At 45.3% G+C, this 24,543-nt stretch overlaps 1 protein-coding gene across 2 annotated transcripts; it reads right to left on the bottom strand.

Moving 5' to 3' along the window:
• Positions 1-214: 214 nt before the first annotated feature.
• Positions 215-24,543, bottom strand: LOC108523528 (putative neuroblastoma breakpoint family member 7). 2 transcript variants are annotated; one of them, XM_017864168.1, is made up of 16 exons: positions 24,330-24,543; positions 22,494-22,596; positions 21,446-21,660; positions 20,328-20,394; positions 19,259-19,470; positions 17,497-17,548; positions 16,198-16,409; positions 15,159-15,210; positions 14,174-14,343; positions 13,500-13,551; positions 12,478-12,653; positions 11,400-11,451; positions 10,414-10,646; positions 4,138-4,374; positions 1,920-2,126; positions 215-1,317 (listed from the first exon to the last, which is right to left on the bottom strand). In XM_017864168.1, exons 1-15 carry the CDS (start codon positions 24,502-24,504, stop codon positions 1,921-1,923), a joined length of 2,214 nt encoding a protein of 737 aa, XP_017719657.1. In that variant the 5' UTR covers positions 24,505-24,543; the 3' UTR covers positions 215-1,317; position 1,920. The 2 variants fall into 2 exon arrangements, with proteins under 2 accessions (XP_017719657.1, XP_017719658.1); XM_017864169.1 differs by having other exon boundaries at positions 1,912-2,126; positions 19,259-19,362.

The raw sequence follows: 24,543 nt of genomic DNA, 5'->3' as shown, positions 1-24,543 counted from the left end.
AGACTAAAATATGGAAGAGTTTAAAATGTAAACAGGGAAATAAGAATGTTTTTATTAATCTGTATACTTATCCACCAAAACCAATCATAATAAAAGCTTAAAACATTGTATGTAAAAAAAATCTACTAGTCCAGAATGATAGGCAAGAATATTTTAATTAAACAGATTTAAAACAAAAACATTTTAACTTTAATAGACTAAAATTAGTCCTGGATGAAAGTTAAAATTTGGGCAGGGAATATTCTTTTTCACAACAGAATGCCAACAGAAATAAGTTCATAGTAAGAACTGAGATAGAAATTTCCAATGTACAAACATAAGTATAATAACTGACACAGCCAGGGGTGATTAATTGATGATGAAATTCTCAGAGGAAGATTGTTAGAATACAGGGTATTTATCCTTTTTCAAACCACTTTCCAAATTAATTATAAATAAGGTGTCTTTATAAAGGACAGATCTCCCAGACCCCTCCTTAACCACGTAACCAGTCCTGATGTAACAATAATGGTGACAGACAAACCGGACCTTCTCTGCCTGCAGATGAGCTGAGGTTGGAAACTCATAGCATTGACTCTGCAGTGTTCCTGGCAAAATGTTTAGGCTGAATTTAATCATAAGGAAATTTTCTGACAACTTCAGAATGAAGACCATTGAGCCAGACAGCTGACCTGTCCTCTACAAACAAGTCCATGTCACCACCATCAATGACAACAACAAAAAGATGAGGAGATACTTTGGGTTCAAAATAACTAAAGAAGTGTAGCTACATTATCTTTCTACCCAAAATGTCTCTTCTCCTTTTTGTTGTGTGATTTGTGGTGACGTGGACTGTGTGAAGGAGACACGTCAGTCGTCCTGCTCAGTGTTCTATATTCTGCAGTTGTCTGGTGATTACCTCCTATGAAACTCAGGCTAAGCGTTTTCAGCAAGAACATGGCATTGTTCATATTCTGCACTGGCAGAGTCTCGGGTGACATACTGTCTCCTGCCAGCAGCTCCTGACTCCTGTTCTCTACAGGATGGAATTGAGAGGCACAGGGCTAAAGCCTCTCAGTGCTGTTTGTCCATCTGGGAATTAGTCTCCTTGGGTATTCATCACAAGTGGAAATGGGACGGATTGTGGTTTCTCAAATCAATGGATCCTAGTGGGTTGAAATCATCAAGAGCATTCTGTGTCTAAAATTCAGTCCTCAGCAAAGGACCCCTGCAGTGTTGTATTTGAACTTCAACTTGCTTTGCTGTTTTAGTTTTTTTCATCAAGTGGAAAAGCTACTTTTTGTGACATCTTTTCATCCTTCCAGCAGTATTTGGTATCTGTAGGAGAGAGAAAAGAAAAAATGAAAAGAGCATCTATGTCAAGTCCTGCTGACGGCTGAGTCTGGAGGGATTGTTAAGTTGTGATAGCCCAGGGGCAAACTGAGCTCCTGCTGGGAGGATGAGCTGAAGCCTCAGCCTCTGGCTAGCTGAAGGGGCAAGTGCCATCCACAAGTGAGAAGAAAACACCCCTGAACTTCCAGTCAGCCTGGAGTGCAGATATGAGGACCTGCCTATGCCCAACCAGCAGCCGATGACCCCTTCATTCTGATCCCCTTTGTCCAGAGCAGAGTGATGGCTTTTCACACCTCCCAGAGAGGATGTGCTCAGCGTCAACCATGCACACTCAGAAGCAGAGGGCTGTAGAAGGAGAGGGCCCTTTGCAGAGAAACCCACTCCCTTACAACTCCATGTCCCAGTCTTTTGGGAAGGAGCGGGAGAGCAGACTATGGGAAGAACCTGGATGTGAAAAGCAGCAGGGGCCTCAAACAATACTCACAAATAGGGAAGAGAAAAGCAGTGGGAGAATGAGCTATCATCATAAACAGACAGAAATAAGGAGTGAGTGCAGCTAAGAGCCGTAGATGTGATTACCTTCGTACCCTAAGCTTGCAGGCCAGGGAATCTGCATGCCAGTCTCCACTTGCTGAATGGCAGTTTTCTTTTGATCATTTTTGGTTTTAGGACACTTGAGGCATGAATGTGGCCAATGACTTGATGCCCATGTGTGTTGTCGGTTGAGCCTTCAAGAGCATCACCTTCCAGCTGGGGAGGGTTCTTCATTCCAAGGGAAGGCTCCGAACCCAGCTCTGAAAATAAAACCACAGACAATGGGATCCACTGGCATCCATGTTCTCACTGTGACTTTCCTTCTACTCAAAGAATGTCAAATAAGGAAAAGTGGCGTCCAAAGCCAATGGAGTCACTTTGATATTTTCTTTTTGTTGATCTTTCTTACATTACCCAGTAATGACAAGATTGCCAGGAAGCAAAGACACTCCCAATTCACAAAAATATTCAAACAACAGAGGATTAAGAAACACAAATAGATTACAGGTAGATAAGGCAAGGAAATCACACTGTATATAGACTGTGCTTTTGGGAAGGAAGAGATTATAAAACTCAAGCAAAATCAAAGTGAAATCAGAACTGAACTCAAACAGGAGAAGGCGATGGCAGGGCCTGACAGGGCAGCAGCCCATGGGGCACAGAGGTGAGATCAGACAGAGGTGACAGCAGCTGATGAGAGAAAAGAACCAGGAAGACTAAACATGGAGAAGTTACAAAACTTGCATCATTATATGATCTACTGCATGTATATATACCCTATATAACATACACACCAAATATGCTTAATATATATGATAAATGACACAAATGTATATACCTATATATACATATTAATCTAATAAAAATATTATACGGGGATTTGGAAGCTATTGAATGTAACAGTATAACCATTCTTCTCATCCATAAAAATTGGAAAAAAATAGAAACATGAGAATATAGAGAAGAAAAAGTGTGGTGAGAAACAAAATGACCAGTTGGAAAGCCAGGAGAAATCACCAGGTGAAGGAAAATAAAACAAAAGGCATTCATTTTGTCCTCTTACCTGGAGCCTGGTTCATGCTCTAGACTCCAGGGAAAATGAGCAAGAGAGGGCGTGTCTGAGCCAGTGGGGTGAGTCTTGGCTGGGGGTGTGGGAATCCATGGAGGAACAAAAGAGATTCCAGTGGGAAGAAATATGTTTAAATATTCGAAGTTATCACGGCGCATGTCAGGGACTACACATTCCCTGACACTCACTGAGCGCCTTCCGTGTGTCCTCTCCAGGGATCCAGATGGTGCTCGTTACATCACATGACCTTCCCTCCTGAGGACATGGGTCTCCGTATTCCTCAGCTGAGGGCATCGCCTGACAGATGAGCACCAGGCAGCCCCAGGGGATCCAGGAGAAGATATTGAGTGGGACGGAGGGTAAGGATGAACACGACCCAGGGTTTTAAGGAAATCTGAGCAGAAGTGGATCCCTGGGAGAAGGAAACGGAGGACGTGGCTGTGGACGTAGTAGAGATGATGAACTAAATGGAGTTTCATGAAAGAGACTGATTTGTACACTTTCCATGAGAAGGTTGCCCTTTTATTTAAAAAAAAAAACTGAAAAAGCAGAAGCTGGATACGTCGGGAGACTGACTTCTGGGCCAGGATTTACACTTTTACTGAACGTGCCTAATAGGTTATTATTGAAAGTGTCTGGTAAAGGAAAATTGGCCTCATAAGGGATGGGTAATGAGAGGAAGAAAGCTGGCAAAGGAGACTTTCTAAGAAAGAAATGGAAGAGGGGTCCCCAGAAAGCAGAGATCCTAACAATTGCTCTACCGCAGACGAAACACCGCATGTGAAGTCACTTTCTAAGTGCAAATTGCCAGAAAGAGAAAAGGATTCGATATTATCTATTCATAGGTTTATTGAGCAATTGTTATTGAATCCAGCCCTCTGGAAATTATCATAATTAATACTCTCAATAATGATTACAGGTAGATACGATTTTTCAGGTATCTCACATGAGGAAACTGAGACACAAATAGCAAAAAGACAAAAACCTTGGTCAAAGTGAACAACCAGAAAGTGGCAAAGCCAGGGCCTGACAGCAAATTTGATCCTAAACCCCAGGCTCTTGCTCACCTCACTGGGTTGGAGCATCGTGGATTTCAACTTGACTCTGAGAGAGCATGAAGAGGCCCCACTGTCTCCTCCCCTCACAGCACCATGACCACCAACACCTGGATTAGAGCTTCCTGGTCCCCTTTCCTTCCCTACCTTGGAAGGGCCATTGCTTCCCAGGATCAGCGTTGGCTGTGAAGCTACAGGTGGTGGAGGAAACACCCTGCCTGGCTAAGCCATAGCCACAGTCAAACCCTTGATCCAGTTGCAGTTGCAGACAATTGGGCACCAGGGTTCTCAGCTCCGGCTGTGCCTGTGAAGCCTGCACCTCTGACAGGTGGTGGTTGATGTCTCCACTCCAAGGCCCGTGGGGACAAGCTGCCTGGGTGGGAGCTGAAAGAGAAGGGTGTTCAGTAGGAACAACCTCAGTTTTCCATTGGTTACGCATGCCCAGAATGCCTATCCTTGATGTCCCTGCCTCTCAGTAAAGCCACCCAGTGACCCAGGCCACACAGACAGACATCATGTAAATGCAGGCATGGTCACCCTTTCCTGTTTGTGCCTGGGGATGCTGAGATGGCAGATGCCCAGGCTGGGCGTCCCTGAAGTGAAATACCCCTGTTTCAGCCCAGAGGGCTTTGGATTGGCTAACAAGGTCATGCTAATTATTCTGTCATTATTGATCTCTTTCTGGTGGCCTAGAGGGAAAGTTCTAGAGAGCCCTCAGAGCATAAGAGAGGAGGAGTTGTTTCTCTCCACACACAGGGGTATAAGAACAGGGCAAGAGTTAGAGCCGCCAGGCTTTGAGAAAGAACCATGGAAAAGGGGCCTGGGATCCTATACACCAAATACTAAATGAGGAAAGCTCTTCAGGGTTCCAGGACATTTTGAATTTCCTATTGCCTATAATGGTTTTACCACCTGCCCACACATATACATCTTATTGCCATATAGAGGGTCTCAGCAGCCATAAGCAAAGTATTAAAGGGGCCAGTCCCCTCACGGACACTTAGGGGCCACAGGTATTACCTATCAGCATGTGTGGTTCTGTAGGGAGATAACACCGAGCACAGTCCTCATCTTACCTGCTCCACCAGTGGGGTCCAGGCGGCACCCCTCATAAAAATTATTGCTATTTCCACAGGAAGAGGAAATCACACTCTCAGAAAGTGGACTAAGGAAAGACTTCCAGTGGCGTCACGCCAGTCCAGATCTGCCTCAGAAGAGGGAAGGGGCGCGCAGGGCCTGATCCACATTGCTGCAGGGCTCCTCTCTCCTCCCCTCTGCACATTCTCATTCTCACCAAGATTTCTCTAAGTTTTCTTAAAAATGCCTTCCGTGTATCTGTTCTCCTTCGTCTTCCTGAGAGAACAGTGTATCAGACTCATCACTAATGCCTGACTTCATACACCCCTGCAACTGCTTTNCACCCCTCATAAAATTATTGCTATTTCCACAGGAAGAGGAAATCACACTCTCAGAAAGTGGACTAAGGAAAGACTTCCAGTGGCGTCACGCCAGTCCAGATCTGCCTCAGAAGAGGGAAGGGGCGCGCAGGGCCTGATCCACATTGCTGCAGGGCTCCTCTCTCCTCCCCTCTGCACATTCTCATTCTCACCAAGATTTCTCTAAGTTTTCTTAAAATGCCTTCCGTGTATCTGTTCTCCTTCGTCTTCCTGAGAGAACAGTGTATCAGACTCATCACTAATGCCTGACTTCATACACCCCTGCAACTGCTTTCTCTGATTCTGCCATCTCCACACGAGCAATTATACCACAAGCAATTTATCACCCAAAAGCCCTGTTCTTTTCACGTTCGTACTCTGCTTCTGAAAACTCTCCACCGCCCACTGCGCCCCTCTCCCCTCTCACTCTGCCTGTATCCTCCTTCTGTCTTCTGCCCCATGATCCTATCCAGCATCACCTCCCACCACTCCCTCACACAGAGTCTCCCCTGGGGTCAGGCTGGCTGCTCCCTGGCCCAGCCCTGCACAGGGTGCCTTCCAGTTTCTGGGTCTTTGTCCAGGAGCACTTCTCTTGGCTTGGTGTGGCCTCCTTAGTTACTCAGGGCACAGTTTACTGATCGTTAACCATCAGTCACTTAGGACACTCTAAGATTTTAAGATAGTTCATATTGGGCAAATGAGAACAACATGCTGAAGCAACACATCTCATGGGTGAAGACGGGGCAAACACAGGTCTCTCTTTCTGATCCGCTGCACTTGCTATTTAGAATCAATGTCTAGGAATGTTTTTAATTATCACTACTTAATTTTGTCATGTCATTTTGTCCCTCTTCGCTAGACTACTGAGTCTTATTAAACTTATACTTTGAATATTCTTTGCATTTTCAGGAGAAAAGGGAAAACATTTTCTCAAGCTTCTAAAATACGGTAGTATTGTGAGTTGGGCAGGTGGGAAAAAGTGCTCAATAATAGATCAAGTGATCATTTAGATTGTATCCTCCTTGGTTCTACCAAGCTTTCCTCTGTAGGGAGAGGATGGATGGAGCAGACCACCTGTGGAAACCACTGCTGGGGTCAGGGCTGTGCACTGTGCACACTATTCACACACTATTGTCATGAACCCACACACAGGATGCATCCTTGTGTAATTTGAAAGGTGCATTCATTCATCTCCACTCATCTGCATGGAGGATTGTCGCCTCCCCAGGCCCCTGTTTCATGATGCTCTGGCAGAGCCGGCCCATATCAGAGGCATGTCACCTCTGAGACATGTGTCTGAGCACTTCCCTTCCTCCTTGTAGAAGCCCTGTCCTGGTTGAGGTGTTCCTCAGACAGAGCCCTGCAGATTTACAGGGGCTCAAGGATGGCCAAGTTGAGAGTAGAAACCCTGGGGACAGGGGCTGGGGAGAGACTAAGACCTTTCATCCCCTGTGTGATTTTCCAAGGAGAGCCCCATGGAGCTGTAGGTCCCCCTGGAGGGACTGGAGGAGCCACTAGCTCTGCTCCCAGACAAAGTGCACAGAGGCATTCCTCCTAGGGGAATCTGCGCCAGGGGCTGCAGGAGTTGTTTATACCAGGCTAGCAACTTTTCTGTTTCAACTTGAAATCATTACAAATTAATTTCTACAAAAGAAAAAAGGGTGAGCACCCATGTCGGCTCAGCCCTGACATGTTCTCTCGGCAACACAGAAATAACAGCGACTGCGCTCTGGAGTCAGGTAGATATGGGGTTTATGTTCCCACCGCAACTAGTGAAGACATCCTGGGCAAGTGAGTGGACCTTTCTGAGCCTCGGTGTCCTCAGCTCTAACATGGAGATGCCACCGCAAACTTGGGAGTGTCCCTGGAGCACTGAACGAGTTACAGCAAGGACAGAGCTTGCTTAGCCAGGGGCCTGGCATACAGCCGATGCAAAGTCAATGTGTATTTTATTTCTGTTTCATGAATTGCTGTGATCCTAAAAAAGTCTTTGCTTCTTTGAAAGCTTCGGCAGCACATATACTAAAATTGGAACGATACAGAGAAGATTAGCATGGCCCCTGCGCAAGGATGACACGCAAATTCGTGAAGCATTCCATATTTAAAAAAAAAAAAAAAAAAAAACTCAGGGAGAAATGGAAAACAGGAAAGGGGATTGTCCCAACATCAAAGGCACTTACCAAAATAGGATAGAGGCCAACATTTTTGTTGCTAGTTTCTTTTCTCTCTTTCTTTCTTTCTTTCTTTTTTTCTTTTTCTTTTTTCTTTTTTTGAGACAAGGTCTCCTTGTTGCTCAGGCTGGAGTGTGGTGGTACAATCACAGCTCCCTGCAGCCTCAACTTCCCAGGCTCAGATGATCCTTCCACCTCAGCCCCCCGAGTAGTAACTGGGACTACAGGTGTGTGTCACCATGTCCTGCTAATTTTTTGTAGAGACAGTGTTTTGCCATGTTGCCCACACTGGTCTCAATCTCTTGAGCACAAGCAAGCCCCCTCCCTCGACCTCTCAAAGTGCTAGAATTACTGGTGAGTCACTGCACCTGGCATTGTTGCTAATTTCATTATAAAATATTCATATATTTTGGGGGACATCACAGAGTTCCTTGCTCTTACTAGAAGATGATTTGATGGGTAAAATCCCCAATAATTAGGCCAGGCATGGTGGCACATGCTTGTAATTCTAGCACTTTGGGAGGCCGAGTCAGGCAGGTCACCTGTGGCCAGGAGTTGGAGACCAGCCTCACTAACATAGTAAAGTCCCATTTCCACTAAAAAGGCAAAATGAGGCCAGGCACGGTGGCTCATGCCTTTAATCCCAGCATTTTGTGAGCCCAAGGTGGGTGGATCACCTGAAGTAAGGAGTTCGAGACCAGCCTGGCCAACATGGTGAAACCCATCTCTACTAAAAATACAAATATCAGCCAGGCATGATTGTGGGCACCTATAATCCCAGCTACTTGGGAGGTTCAGTAACAAGAATCACTTGAACCTGGGAGGTGGATGTTGCAGTGAGACAAGACCGTGACACTGCATTCCTGCCTGGGTAACAAGAGCGAGACTCCATCTCAAAAGGCAAAAATTAGCTGGGCGTGGTGGCAGGCACCTGTAATCCCAGCGATGCAGGAGGCTGAGGCACAATAATTGCTTGAACCTGGGAGGTGGAGGTTGCAGTGAGCCAATACCATGTCATTGCACTCCAGCCTGGGTGACACAGTGACTGCGTTTCAAAAAAAAAAATAGAATGAGCGAGAAGAAATGAATGTTGGATATTTTTCTCTACACATCCTGTGAAGCTGCTGTCTCAAGGGGAAGTTGCTAAGAGGAAGGGTTTTCTGAAGACCATGGGGACAGGAACCACTCTGCTTTGTTCATCAATTAGGCCAGCACCTCATCAGATATACTAGTTGTCCATGGCTTCTGTGAGAATATAGCACTGAGACCAACACGTGGTTGAAACTACAATCCCATTGTAAAATCTACTAGCGCTCTACAGAGGATGCAAGCTATGGCCTTGCATGGAGGAAAGGACACTAGACTGCTTCAGTGGAGGGTAGCTACCACAGAGGAAGTAGAAGAGCGGTCACCAACCTTTTTGGAACCAGGGACCAGTTTCAAGGAAGATAATTTTCCATGGAGCAGGGTAGGGGGGATGGTTTTGCGATGATTCAAGCACATTACATTTATTGTGCACTTTATTTCTATTATTATCACATTGTAATACATAATGAAACAATTATACAACTCACCATAATATAGAATTATTGGGATCCCTGAGCTTGTTTTCCTGCAACTAGTTGGTCCCATCTGAAGGTGATGGGAGACAGTGACAGATCATCAGGCATCAGATTCTCATATGGAGTGCACAACCTAGACTCCTCAAATGCACAATTCACGATAGGGTTCAAGCTCCTATGAGAATCCAGTGCTGCTGATGATCTGGCAGGAGGCAGAGCTCAGGCGGCAATGCTTGCCCACTGCTCACCTCCTGTGCGTCATGAACCAACACAGGTCCATGGCCCCAGGGATTGGGGACCCCTAAAGTGGAGAATCTTCCTTGGGACACAGAAATCATGAAACAGACCTCCAAAATAATTGAGCAAGACTGCAAGCACGTGTGGGTGGCCAGAAAAGAGATAAGGGCACTGCTCAGGGCATGCAGTTAGCAACATAATTTCAGAAAAGAGAGATGCCCTATCTTAAAGAATGACACCATCTGATCTTTGACAAACCTCACCAAACAAGCAATGGGGAAAGGATTCCCTATTTAATAAATGGTGCTGGGAAACCTGGTTAGCCATATCCAGAAAACTGAAACTGGACCCCTTCCTTACACCTTCCTTACACCAGCTATAAAAAAGATTGAGATCATGTCCTTTGCAGGGTGAATGACATGGATGAAGCTAGAAACCATCATTCTGGGCAAACTAACAAAGGAATAGAAAACCAAACACCGCATGTTCTCACCCATAAGTGGGAGTTAAACAATGAGAACACATGGACACTGCGAGGGGAACAACACATGCCAGGGCCTGTTGGGAGTTGAGGGGAAAGGGGAGGGAGAGCATTAGGAGAAATGCCTAATGTATGCATGGCTTAAAACCTAGATGACGAGTTGATAGGTGCAGCAAATCACCATGGCACATGTATACCTATGTCACAAACATGCACATTCTACACATATATCCCAGAACTTAAAGTAAAATAAAATGAAATAATAAAATAAAACAAGAAGGTCTGTTATACAGATTTCTCCAGGTGAGCTACTGTTGTCAAGATTTTGCAATGATCCCTCACCATCCCCCTCTCTGGTCTGTTTGGATACGCACAGCCTGCTCTTGTGAGAAGATGCCAGGTGACAGATGAGCCAGTTGGGACAGAAGAAGAGGAAGTTTCACCTAGTGGATGTCTGTGCTTAAAACTAGATCCAAGAGCCAGATTCAAAACAGGCTCAGTATACAGGGCCTGCCTACAGAGATGAACTGCCTCACCTGCACAAGTTGCACAAAGCAAAACAGATAGAGGCTGCCTGGGAGAACAGTGGAGCTTTGTGACCTTCAGGCTGGAGTATTCACAGGCTATATCTAGAGCAGAGCAGGCGAGCTGATCCTCCAGTGAGTACAAAGTGCCGCTATAAGCCTGGTGGCAGTCACACAGGTCATGGGGAACCGAAGGAGTCAAGTAAACTTCATCCAGGGAGTTCTCCGGGACCTCCTGCCTCAGTCTGGTGAGTAAAGACGACATAAGGTAAACACCAGAGAGAATCAAAACCACTGTACTCAGCTGGGTCTATAGGGAGGCTCACAGGAGGGACCAGAGGAAGCAAAGGACAGTCCCCTCAGAGAGATACAAGGATGCTTCCCTGTCTCGAGCAGGAGACAGAGAGCAGCAGGTGCTCAGTGCACTGGACAGACAATGAGCTGGGGAAGAAGGAGGAAAGAGATGGAACAATCCCTGTGTGAAACAGCCATGACACAGTGCATTCAGCACTTTTGCATACATTTGTTGAAATTAGCATCACTGGCCAAATGAATACAGGCTCTTAAGGCTTCACAGACAGAGTGAGTGCATCCTCAACATCACTTGCTCTCAATATTGTAGCAGGACATGAGTAATTTTCGCTTACTTTCCTGCTATCAAATACTTGCAAACATGGTATTGTCAAAGAGGCAGACATCAGATGTGCACCTCTTCTTCACTTTAAGCAAAAAGGACAGAAAAGAGGACCGCAGAAAATGTCTGTGATTGATCAGTTCAACAGAGTCAACTGAATGCAGACTAGTACAATTTACAGGGATTAATAAGGAGAAAAAACAAATACAGGTATACAATGAACAGAGTCAACATTATGAACATGGCTATTTCACGGTTGGCTGAACAGATGAAACAGGTATATTGAGCACACTCTGATTTTCCCTGCATGTGGAGTCTCCAGATATCAACACTGAATTGACTGTCCATGATTCCTCAGAGTTACCTGCGGCATGGTGGGTCTTGGTCTACTAGCTCCTCTTGATCCTTGTTAATTTCTGCAAATAAATTCAGACAGGGACAGACACATTAAGCAGGTTCCCCTACACACACAAACATTCCACTGTGCAATCCTAACATAGGAACATCGGTTTCCTCAGTGGGAGAACGGGACACTGTGAGAGAAATATTCCAGGAGGCCTGAAGTCCTGTCATGACAGAGGTGCTCTGGGTTTCTTCCCTAAGCCTAGGGGTGAAATCTCCCTGTTGTGGTAGATCATCATCCCAATATCATCACTCCTGATTTTGTGCAAAGAGTTCGGCAACATTTTTCACACCAATTTAAAGCAAATACCCCAACTGCTTTCTAGCGGAAATATCTAGCTTTCTATCATTAAATACCCACATTGTTCATGGTTGCGAGGATGTTAGACACTGAAATTAGAATGAAGGGGGGAATCAACAGACTCTTGAATCAAAATGAATCTTTGGTGTTATAAAGAAACATTGGCTATTCGTGGCATCTAGGAGTGACGAGGCCCAGTCTTGCTTCTGCAAACATAACAAAAGGTAATGGACTGCTCTGCTAAGACAGGCCAACATCGAAGACACAGAGAATGAGGCTTGATTCATTGAAATCTGGGTAATATCTCTAATAGAAATGTAGTCAAAAATGCCACTGGCCTTGGGCAGGCGTAGAACCTGAAGGAACATGGTTGGGGAAGGAAGCTTGTAAGGAACACAATAGCTGGCAAGACAAAGTTTATTCAGATTAAGAGGCCTGACAGACACCTGTTGGGCATGTGTTACGTACATTGGTGTGAATTTTTCACACCTGCTTGGGGTCCAGTGTCCTAACAGTTGATCCAGGATGCCACAAGAATGGCCTGAGACTAGGAAGAGGCCAAAGTTCATGGACCCAATCTTACGTCTTTGTTTCAGACTCAATTCCAGAGTGATGCAAATCTACATGTATATCTAGGTCCAATTCAGTGTTGACAACTCTCAGCCCACCTATGGGTGGGAGGCCCAAGGATTTTGGGGTCTACCTAGGACTTATATCACCTTCACAATGGAGTACTCACTGTCTACGTCAAGAGCCACGCAGGCTTGCTGTTCCTCTAATGAATGCAGGGCACTCCTCATATCAGATTGGTAGGAGCCAGTCAGTTCAGGAGGGATCGGAAGAGTCGAGTCAGCTTCATCCCATGACTCCTGAGGGACTTCATGCTCCTCCACCTGTAGTAGTTGCCTATTGAGCCTGTTGGGGTAGGAAGGTCTAAAAATTAATCCATGGAAGATCAGGTGCCACAGAGGTCTATCTGAATTTGGTGGAAGGTTTGAGACAATGGTTGCAGAAATCAGAGATGGGAATCTATTTAAAAGGAGGAAAAGTATCCTCTAATTTGTGGTATAAGTGTGGCTTCCAAGGGAATGTGGTGTGGGATTGTGCTCAGGGAACTGGCCAGATTATAAGGCGATGGGGAGGGAGAAAGGAAGCCCTCTATTATCACCCTCATGACACACAGTATGGAGAGATTACTAAAGCAGTGGCTTCAGTGGTTTTGCATAAAATGAGTTGAAGTTGATATGCAATAGGTACATGATTGTAGCATTAGAGGAAGTGTAGGCTCCAAAACCTTTCACCTTCAGGCAGGCCTCTTATTCTCAATATAGTGACAGGCTATGGTTTTTTTTCTAGTTCCTTTTCCTATTGCCAAAGTCCTAACACATGATGAAGAGAAACAAGCCAAAATCAAGTCTGCATCACACTGGTTGTGGCCTCACACCCAAGAGAGAAGGGGCAATTGCAGGAACTCCCTAGTCAGGTGTGTTGACCTGAGTAACCAACTGCGGGTTACTAAATGTCAGAGGGAGGAAGTAATGGGATCCTATGCAGGTGCCACCATGAAAACAGACAGTCTTATGACTAGGGATAATTTGTGACTTGCTGAAAGGATATATATATGTATATGTGTGTGTGTGTGTGTGTGTGTGTGTGTGTGTGTGTATACATATGTATATATATGGCACCTTCTGTTTTACCTAGGTCTAGAGTCTCCAGCTGTCAACAGTGAATAAACAGTCTACAGTTCCTGAGACTTACCTGGGGCACAGTAGTTGTTGGTCTTCCATCTTCTTTCGGTCATTTAGATTTTCTACAAATAAATTCAGACAGGGCTGTCACATTAAGCTGATTCCCCTCCACACATGTCCAATTCACTGTCCAGTCCTAACACAGAGACATCTAACTTTCCAGTATGAGAACAGGATACTGTGAGAGACATATTTCAGGAGGCATAAGGTAGTGTCTTGAGAGAACTGGCTTATTGACTTTCCTGAGCCATGGGGCAAAATCTGCCTGTGCTAGTAGGCCATCATCCCAACATCCTCCATTCTGACTCTGGCCAAACAGTGAAGTAATCCTTTTCCCCACAGACTCTAGGCAAATAGCTAAACTGCATTGTATGAGGGAAACTGTAACATTCAGCCTTCTTCACCAAATACTCAGGTTTTGATGATTTAGAACAGGGGCTCCCAATCCCCAGGCCATAGACCAGCACCGATACATGGCCTGTCAGGAACCAGGTCATACAGAAGGAGGTGGGTAGCAGGAGAGCCAACATTACAGCCTAAGGTCCAGCAAATCAACCTGTGTCTATGAGTCATGCCCACACCAATGACACGTCTAAGTCCAGCCAGGAGTGTGAGGTGCGAGGATTACAAAGTCTGCCTGGGGCACCAATTAGAGATTTATCATGTTCACAATGGAGTACTCACTGTCTACAAGAGCCAAGCTGACTTGCTTTTCTTCAAAAGAATACAAAGTTCTCCTATAAGGCTGGCAGGAGTGAGTCAGGTCAGGAAGAACAGAAGCAATCAAATAACATCCATCCAGTAACTCCCGGGGGACTTCATGCTTGTCCACCCTCAGCGGTTCCCTGCTGAGCCTGCAGGGTAGAAAGGACTACAGATTAATCCAAAAAGTTTCAGAGCCCTAGCTGGATTTCAAGTGAGGCATGAAGGAGTGATCACAGAAAGCAAATGGTCAACCCATTAAAGAGTTCAATATTCTCCTCTTCTTGGTGGGTTGCAGTGTGGTTGCCATGGGGTAGGTGAGCAATACAGAGAGGGAAAGAGAGACAAGAGAGAGAGAAGCATCAGGTACTCCATGAATTGGCCAGATTATGATTTTCTGAGGAAGGAGACTGAGTGTTTCTGTATGGTACAGTCAGACTTACTGATTATCATGTCCCATAACAGTGGTTTCATTCTTTTTTCTTAAATTGTATTGAATTTTATATGTATTGGCCAAGTAAGCACAGATTTTGAGGCATTATAATATCCCCAAAATCTCATGTCATCAAGTCCCCTTTCTCTTAATATTGTGGCATGGTATAATAATAATTTTTCTATCAAATTTTCTTGCCGTGGAATACTCACCACTGTGCTAATGCAAAACCAGCAGAAAGCAGATATGCATCTCAGGGTGGTTGAAACCATAAGAAGAACATATCTGCTTGCAGGAAATCTCTGTGACTGATTAGTTGTTCACAAGGTCAACTGGTTTTGTGTACTGAACTTGAGAAGTTAATAAGAAATGGCAAATAGTACAAGTATCACAATGAAAACAGAAAACATTGTTCAAAAGGATCATTTCTGGTTGGCTGAAGGGATGAATTAGGTATATTCAGGACTTTCTGGTTCTCTGTGGATATGAGTTGTATCACCCCTGAATTGACAGTTCCTGATTTTTCTCAATTACCTGGGAGCAATCGTTTCTTGTCTTTTCACCTCTTCAAGACCAAGTTGCTTTTCTGCAAATACATTGAGAGAAAACCAGTCACGTGAACTTGATCCCATTCATACATGCACAAACTTGTGTCCAAACCTACACAGTGCCATAAATATACTCAGTGTAATAACAGCCTATTGTGAGAGGAACTTTTCAGGAGGCCTCAGCATGAGCCTTGTGAGAAGCCACTAGGTTTACTTTCCTGAGCCATGGAGCAAATCTCCTTAACATAACAGGTCATCATCACAGTCCCTTCTGTCCTGAGCCACAGCAAACTGTTAAACATATCCTTTTTTACTGAGAGATCCTGGGGATCCACTTCAATGCTTTCTAGGAGGGTTACTGCAGTATTCAGCATGTTTCCTTCTGATAAGCTACTGTTGGTGGTTTTGTAGAATTCACATTTAGATGGATAGATTGCGTCAAAAGAATCTCTCATGCTATGCAGAAACACTGGCCTTTCATCTTGTAGGGAGTTTCAGGGCCCAGCTTTCTTTCAGAGAAACATCAAAAGTCCAATAGTGGTGTTCATGTTCTGGTACTCAGAGACTACTTAGCTAAGACAAGCCAACTAAAAAGAGACAGTGTCTAGCTTGACAGAAGGGAACAAGAGTAATGACAGCCCCAGGAATATAGAAATGGCTGCAATGGCCTTGGACAGCATAAAAACTCAGGCTGTTTGGGAGCGAAAAGTAGAAGATCCCATGTGAGATGATGGATTCAATCTAAATTGGGAGGACTGACGGATAAATCCTGCATCCAGGCCGCAGGGGTGCATATGAATTTGTCAGGTCAACCTTGGGTACAGTGATTTGCTAGTGGGGCAAAGATGAAAGATGACATGCAATTTGGGGCTAGGATGGAGTAAAACTCTCTGACTCATGAGATGCCTTCTTCAAACTCAATCCTAGAGCCTGGTTCTAACCAGTATATGAGTATAGGGTCTGCCTAAAGGTATGGCATCTGTCATTCTAGACCGGTTGTGGGGTGCAAAGAATAGGGAGCCTACCTGGGAAGCCAAGTGGGGTTTCCTCCCCTTTGGAATTGGAGCGTTCGCTGGCTACATCCTGAGCAGAGCAAACTTTCTGTTCGTCTAGTGCCAAGAAAGTGCCTTCGCAAGACTGGTAAGATTGGGACATATCATGGTGACTACAGGAAGTCAAAACACTTTCCTCCGGGGAGTCCTGCAGCACTTCCTTCTCTTCAGACTCCTGCAGCTTCCTGATGCACCAGACAGGAGAGGAGTGACAAGAGGGATTAAACACCACAGCATCTCAGGTGATTTCATGGGACACATAAGGGAGTGGTCACAGAAACCAAAGGGGTAGTCTCCTCCAAGAGAGAAAAATCTATCCTTCTAAATGTGGGGTGGATGTGACTGCCCTGGGGACAGAGCAAACGCAAGCAGCAGGTGCTCAGCGCGTTTGCCACAAACGAGCTGCTGCAGGAGGTCCAGACTCTCCCTGTAAACTGCGATCACGACTTGCAGTGCAGAGAACTGACACAGGGCTTGGCTTCCTATGCCTAAATGTGTTGATGTTTACATGCAGCACCCAAGTAAACACAGCTCTTGAGGCATTCCAGATACACAGATCTTGTCTTTTCAAAGCCCATTTTTAAAATATTTTGACATAAATTACCATTTCCCTGTTTTGTAATGAAATACTTGCCAACACGCTGGCATCAAATATGTAGAAAGCATACATGCATCTCACTCTGGATTAACCACATGGGAGAGAACAGGTGACATCCATGAGTTTGGTTAGTTCACCTGGCTCAACTGATTGCATATTCCTATGCAAGGGGGGGGATTAAGAAATTGAAACCTGGCTAGGCGCGGTGGCTCACACCTGTAATCCCAGCACTTTGGGAGGTAAAGGCAGGCGGATCACAAGGTCAGGAGATCAAGATCATCCTGGCTAACATGGTGAAACCCTGTCTCTACTAAAAATACAAAAAAAAAAAAAATTAGCCTAGCATGGTGGCAGGTGCCTGTATTCCCAGCTGTTTGGGAGGCTGAGGCAGGAGAATGGCGTGAACCCAGAAGGCAGAGCTGGCAGTGAGCTGAGATCACGCCACTGCACTCCGGCCTGGGAGACACAGCAAGACTCTGTCTCAAAAAAAAAAAAAGAAAGAAATTTGTAACTTACTCAAGTACCATAATCAAGAAGACAGCATTGTTAAAACGTATAATTTGCAGCTGGATGAATGGATGAGGCAGTTCTGTTCATCACTTTCTATTTTTCCCTGGATCTGCAGGCTCCAGGTGTCACTGTTGTACTAACACCCCACAAATCTACAGAGTTACCTGGGGGACACTGGCGCTTTCCCTTCCTCTTCCTCATGATCATTTTGATTTTCTGTAAACAAATTCAGAAGAGCAGGTCACGTTAAGCAAATCACGCTTCACACAAGACCAAATCAGTGTCCAGTCATAGCACAAGGACATAAATATTCTCGGTGTAAGAATGTGATATACTGACAGGAACATTCTAATGTGCCCTAGATTAAGTCTTGACAGAAGTAGATGAGCCTGCTTTTCAGATCCGTGGGACAAAATCTCCCTCATCTGGTAGATCTTAATCTTAAATCCTCTGACCTGAGTCAGCACAAACAATTAAATCATTTTCCCTAAGATTTTCAAAAATTGCCCTAACTGATTTCCAGAAGTGTTGCTGCAATACTGATTTATCTCTTCATATATCATGGTCAATGAATGGTTAGAGAAATTTATATAGAAAACTGAACTGATAGATTAATTCTAACAACTTTTGCTTAAAAAAGAATCCGTGGGGCCGGCAGGTGACTCATGCCTCTAGTCCCAGCGCTTTGGGAGACCAAGGCAGGCAGATCACTTGATGTCAGGAGTTCAAGATCAGCCTGGCCAACATGGTGAAACCCCACCTCTACTAAAAATACAAAAATTAGCCAGGCGTGGTGGCGCACACTGGAAGTACCAGCTACTCGGGAGGCTGAGGCAAGAGAATCACTTGAACCCTAGAGGCAAAAGTTGTAGTGAGCCAAGATCATGCCACTGTATTCCAGCCTGGGTGACAGAGTGAGACTTCATCACAAGAAAAAAAAAGAAAAAAAGAAAAAGAAAGAAAGAGAAAAGAAAGAAAGAAAAGAAATCTGTGGCGCTACACAGAAACAGTGGCCACTCATGGGGTGAAGAACTCAGGACCCAGCCTTGCTTTATGGAAACTTATAAGCAAGATAAGGGTACAAGTGTTGACGTCCTGGTTTCAGTTGACTGAATAGCTGAGACAAGCTGGTTTAAAGGAGATCCAGACTGGAGATGAGGAGAGTGAAACCAGGGAAACAACATCTTCAAATAAATGGACAAGGCTGTCAGTGGCCTCAGACAGGCAAAGAAACTCCATGGACATTGTTCAGAGACACAAGTTACACCATTGCAGCTGACAAGAGACATAGGAACCGAGCTAGGAGGCCTGACAGATACCTCCTGTACTCCTCCTGTACATGGGTAGCTATGGCTTTGTCACACCTGCTTCTGTTCCAGTAACCTGATACTGGGGCCAGGATGACAAAGGCATGACATTGGCCAAGGAGGACAGGAAAGCTCTCTGATCCACTGGTATCTGTGTTTAATATTCCATCCTAGTTTCTCATTCTCTCTCTCCTCTTTCACTTCTCTCTCTCTCTCTCTTTTTCTTTTTGACACACGGTCTTGCTCTGTCGCCTAGGTTGGAGTGTAGCAGTGCAATCACAGCTCACTGCAGCCTCTACCTCTCAGGCTTGGACAATTCTTCCACCTAAGCCTCTTGAGTAGTTGGGACTATAGGCATGCAGCAGCATGCCTGGCTAATTTTTTATATTTATTGTAAAGATGGGATTCACCATATTGTCCAGGCTGGTCTTGAACTCCTGATCTCAAGTGATCCACCCACCTGGGCCTCCCAAAGTACTGTGATTATACATGTGAGTCACTGCACCTAGCTCCATCCTAGTTTCTGACTCAAACCAATATGTGTGTATACAGCCCATCCTCAGAATTGATCTTCCATAGCTTAGACAGAGGTATGAGACACAAGGAAAATAGAGGTTACCTGGGAGAATGTTTAGAGCATCCTGCCATTCATCTTGAGAGGATTCACCATCTACAATCAGAGTTGAGGTGGCTTTGTCTTCCTCAAATGTGATTTTTGTGTTCCTGTAAGGAGGGTTGGAGTTAGAAGGGCCGTGGCTATTTGAAAAACTGATGACACATTCCTCCAGTGAGTCTTCAGGGATTTCCTTTTCTTCAGCCTTCTGCGCCTCCCTAACGAGCCAGGTGGGATAGAGATGACAGAAGATTAAACCGAGGGGGATTGGACCCCAGGGAGTCCTAGCTGGTTTTGACAAGAGGCATAAGAGAGTGGTTCCAGAAAGCAAACAAGAGGTTCCCATTAAGAGGGAACAGACAATCCTCTTCTCTCTGCAATGGAGCATGGCTGCCATGGGAGCCAGAGAGGAAGAGAGCAATCAGTGTTCATTGCACTGGACAGATAGGAGCTGAGGAGGATGAAGACTCAGCTATCCCTGTATAGTACACACAGCACACACAGAGAGACAACAGCTGCCACACCATTTCTAAGCTGGGTTGAATTTCTCATACTGTGGCCAAGGGAATGCAGGCTTTGGACCTATTATAGACTCCAGACATGGTGCGCCTTCTAGGCCTTTTTATTTTAACATTGTGAGATAAAATGTAAATTTTTTTGTCTAGGTACTTTTCCTGGTGTTTAACTTTGCTAGGTACTTCCTAATTCCTCTGCTTGTTGCCTCTTTGCTATTTATCATTCATAACAAGAGCCTAAAGACAACCATGGAGAAAGCAGCTTTGCACCTCCTCCCGGTTTTCACAACAGGGTAGAACAGACCTTCTCTGTGTGTGCAAGAAGTCCCTGGGGCTGGTGAGTTTATTGAGGGTCTTGCTTACAGGTACCATGAAGACAATGGACAAACATGTTAACAGGCCTATTTCCTTGTTGGGTGAGTGCAAAAAAATCAGTGCATTCTGCAGCTTTCTTTATCCTGCATCTGGAATCTGTGACTACCTTCACTCCCCTTGTGTTCTTGCTGAGACCTTTTCCATATGTTACCACCCATTACCTGCTCCTGATTATTCAGTCTTACCTGGGGACAGGTGATTCCTGTACTTTATCAACCTCCTCAGCTTTATCATTTTCATCCTCGTCATTTTCTGTAAATACAGAAGTGTTTGTTCAGATATTTCCCACTTCACACTCTGCAAGCATAGTCAGCCCAATGTGCACAGAGACATGAACATCTATGATGGGTCAGCGTTGGACTGAAAGCTCTCATGTTTTATCTTTAACAAAATGCCCTGGCATGGTTTCCTGATCCATCAGGCAATGCATTTCTGATCTGGAGGGCCACCATCAAGATGTGGCCAAACACTGAAAAGACCTTTTGCTCCCCATATCACTGGAGGCTTATGCAGCCTCTCTCTGGCCTTTGGCAGCTGTCTCCCTCATCCTGCCACAGATCTGATTCCCAGGCATGGGCTTGGTGTCCTGTCACAGTTTGCATTTAGAAACTAATTCTTTCTCTTAGGAGAGGACAAACTTGTCCCACAGTCCTCTATACATCAGGAGACTGCACAGGCCCTCCACGTGGCTTCTGCTGTGTTATTCAGGGGCATTCTCTCCATGGGGAGTGCTCCAGTCTGAAGCACTTCCTACCACCAAATGCCCCCACATCAAGTGCCTTCTCCAACACCACACGGTGAGAGGCTTCATCTCATTTTGGAAAGCAATCGTAAGTGTTCCAGCATTTGAATGATAGAGACACTTGCAAGAGATAATGTGTCTGCCTTTGCAGAATGAGATACAGTAACTCAGGAAAGATAAATAAATCACTCACCAACAGTTACTAAGAACATTGCTGAAGAGACAGCCTGGGAACCTTCATTCTTAGTCCAGAGCTCTTTTCACTCTAACAAGCGTCCTCCCGTCACAGCCTCCTTCCTGTCCTTTAAAACTAGACAGATACTGCCTCTTGCTCCAAAGACCACCTTCCATCAAGGAAGGAGGGATATTTGCAATACTGTGACCTCCAACCCCATGGATTTCCCATCTCCGTTCCTACCCAGGAAGTCCTGGTCATGTCATGGCCACATATGTTTAGTGGAAAAAAACCCCACCAATACAACTGTCATTGTGAAAGTGTGGAGGTCTGGAATCTCTCATAAGCCTGGGGTTTTGGGTCATCAGGGCCAACGGCCACCTTACCTAGGCTGAGCTTTTGGACGAGGTGCCGTGCCAGCCTACACCCCTCAGCCAGCTGTTCTCGGAGGTCCTGCCGCTGGGACTTATCTGGCTCATCTGGAGTGAGGAGGGCCTGGAGATGCTGAGTCAATGAGCGGGAGGCATCTCTCCCTTCCCGTAACCTCTCCCTTAACTGGATCAGCTCTTGTGCCTGAGAGTGAACCAGGACTTTATGTTGCCTAAGGTGAGATGGTAGAGAACATTTAACAGTGGAAAGGGATGAGTGATCAGTTCTAATACTGCAACAGAGATTTCTGAGACAATGTCCTCAAGGAGACCTCCAAGCAGAAGGTCAGCACATGTTTAAAGGAATGTCTGTGGCCAAGAGAAAGAATAGAAAATGGTTTACAGGCTTCCTTTGTATCAGAGAGGACTCCTGTAAGATCCTTGATGATGTTCCATTCATCTTTCTCTTCTGTAAACAAAAGTAGGTGTCTTCCTAATTTCGTTTCAAAAAGACATCCTTTCAGTTCCTCACTCTGGCCACGGACATTTCCACGTGTAAATACACATAATGCATCTTGTGGTGACTAGATACAAAGTCAGGGACAGAAATGAGGCCGAGTGCAGATGGGGCGAATTGAAAAGACGAAAGAAGAAAAGAATGACAGGACCAAGAAGGCAACATTGATTGAGTGGAAGAATGAGATGCCGCAGTCAGTCAGGAGGTGATTCTGACTAAGGATAAGTGCAGTGGTGATGGCGCACCATTTTGAGTACACTGAATGCTGCTGGGTGGTTCCCACTTCTTTGGTTAATTTTGTGTTATGCAAGTTTCACCTCAACAATTACTTGTTTGAAAAAGAGAAAACAAGGCTCTGAGAAACAACTGCAACCCATAACTTATTATTATCCTTGTTCTCTGTTTGATAAATATTTGTGTATCGTGAGCCTGCCATGGCAATTCCTGCCCTTCCCTCACCCAGCTTAGCTCTTACTTCTCCCCGCTGAGCTGCTGTACATCAGAGATTTACACACCTGCCCACCTGCCTGCCCCACAGGGCCCCCTCACCTGAGCTCCTCAGCTTCCTTGAGCTGCTCAGCAAGCTTCTCCCCCTTGACCTGCAGCTCATCCCTCAGCATAGATTTTATGAGGTCTTTGCACTCTTCATACTCTGAGAAAAGACAGACACGCCTGCCTCAGTGGAAGGCTGAACATGCTGCTGTGGTCACTGCCTACAGGGCAGGAGGCAGGTCCATCCCAAGGACAAAACTGTCCCCGCTACCAGGCTCTAGGCAGGGATTTCCACATCTTTACTCTTCAGTCTCCCGACTTTCTGGCATCTGATCCTCCAAAATTTAGAGATGAAGAAAGAGAAACTCAAGGGCACATCAAGGAAGTTGACAAGATGATTCAACCACAACAAAGTGGAGTCAGAATTCACAACCCCTGAGGTCTGACTCTGAATGCGGGGCCACTTTCCCAAGCCTTCAGCCTCTCCTCTAAAACACTGCACTGAACCATGAAGCAGTGATTTCTTGTACAGTCGGGAAGGCTCCTAGGACTATGGGACTGATGGTTTCCCTTTTACTGGGAATTCCAAGGACAAGTATGTCAAAGATTTTTAAATCATATCTTCAGATAAGATTTTAAGAATCATATCTGAAGCATAAAGTATGAGACATAAGACCATAAGGCCATAAAGGAAATATGCCCAAATACTAATAAAACTTGTGTTAATTTAGAAACAGTACAATGAAGAACTAATAGAGAGTGTTTACTCTGTGCCAGTAACTGTTCCAGGAGATTGGCAAGAAATAGCTTATGTAATTCACTGCAGCAATTTACAGAGGTAGGTATTATTGTAGTACTCTATGATCAAATGATGAAACTGAGGATCAGAAAAGACAAGCAACTTGGATGGAGCTCAGGATACAGGCCCAGGGTCCCTGCTATGCACACCGCACTGCTACTTCCACACATTCTCGGGTGCGATCTTTCTTCCTCTTTAGGAACAAGAGCCTGTGCCGCAGGAAGCAGGACTTCCCTCTCACCAGGGTACTCTCTGCTTTTTTTTTTTTCCTTCGAGTCTTGCCCTGTCCCCAAGGCTGGAGTGCAATGGCACTATCTTGACTCACTGCAACCTCTGCCTCCTGGGTTCAAAGGATCCTCCTGCCTCAGCCTCCCAAGTAGCTGGGGTTACAGGCACCTGCCACCATGCCCAGCTAATCCTTGTATTTTTAGTGGAGACGCAGTTTCACCATGTTGGCCAGGCTGGTCTCAAACTCCTGACCTTGTGATCTGCCTGCCTCAGCCTCCCAAAGTGCTGGGATTATAGGAATGAACCACCACACCCAGCTCCTACTCCCTGCTCTTGATGCTGCCACTTATAGCTACCACAGGTTCTATTGGGAGCAGACTCCTCTTGAAGCCCCTCAGAGCGAGTACTGGGTACTATCACCAACTTTCCTTCAGGGTCACTAGAACAGAGCTTTGCCTTTTGGGCCTCAACAGAATCTTATACTGAATAAAAGTTCACTAGTCCCAGACATTTAGAACAACAGACTAGATGTTACTTGTCTGCAGGATCTTATATGGTACAGAGAGGATTCTTGAAAACATGATTGAGCCTCTTGGAGAAAACAGGTCGTTCTGTGCCTGTGTCAGAAAGCAACAACTGGGATTTGAACTCTAGTCCCACCCCCACCTGACTGCAAACATGGAAAGTTGCTAAATACTTTGGTACCTCTGTCTTCCAACCTTAACAAAATGTTAAAATACCCATTTCTGTTTTCCTAGAAGTACAGGAAGGATGAAATTATTTTTGATGGAGAGAGCATTTAGTTTCTCAGAGAGAAGACAGGACATCATTCATCACTTTCGTGATGGTGAGCCTAGAGATCTTACTGTATTTATTCTGCAGGTTGGCCAGGAAGTAGGCCACTTGAGTTACAAGAAATTTCTCTTTAAGGTTTCTGAACTGCTGTTTGTTCTCTGCCAGCTGGGGGCGCAATTTCTCGTTGATTTCTAGAATGTTCATCTCTGCCTTCTCACTGGACCAAGGGCCGGCAGATACCACCATGCTGACGTTTGTGGCAGAAGAAGTGGAGCCAGGGACTGG

Source organism: Rhinopithecus bieti, unplaced genomic scaffold (genome assembly GCF_001698545.2).
Source record: "Rhinopithecus bieti isolate Rb0 unplaced genomic scaffold, ASM169854v2 scaffold_74731, whole genome shotgun sequence".
Classification (NCBI taxonomy): domain Eukaryota; kingdom Metazoa; phylum Chordata; class Mammalia; order Primates; family Cercopithecidae; genus Rhinopithecus; species Rhinopithecus bieti.
This window is presented reverse-complemented; position numbering and strand designations above follow the sequence as displayed.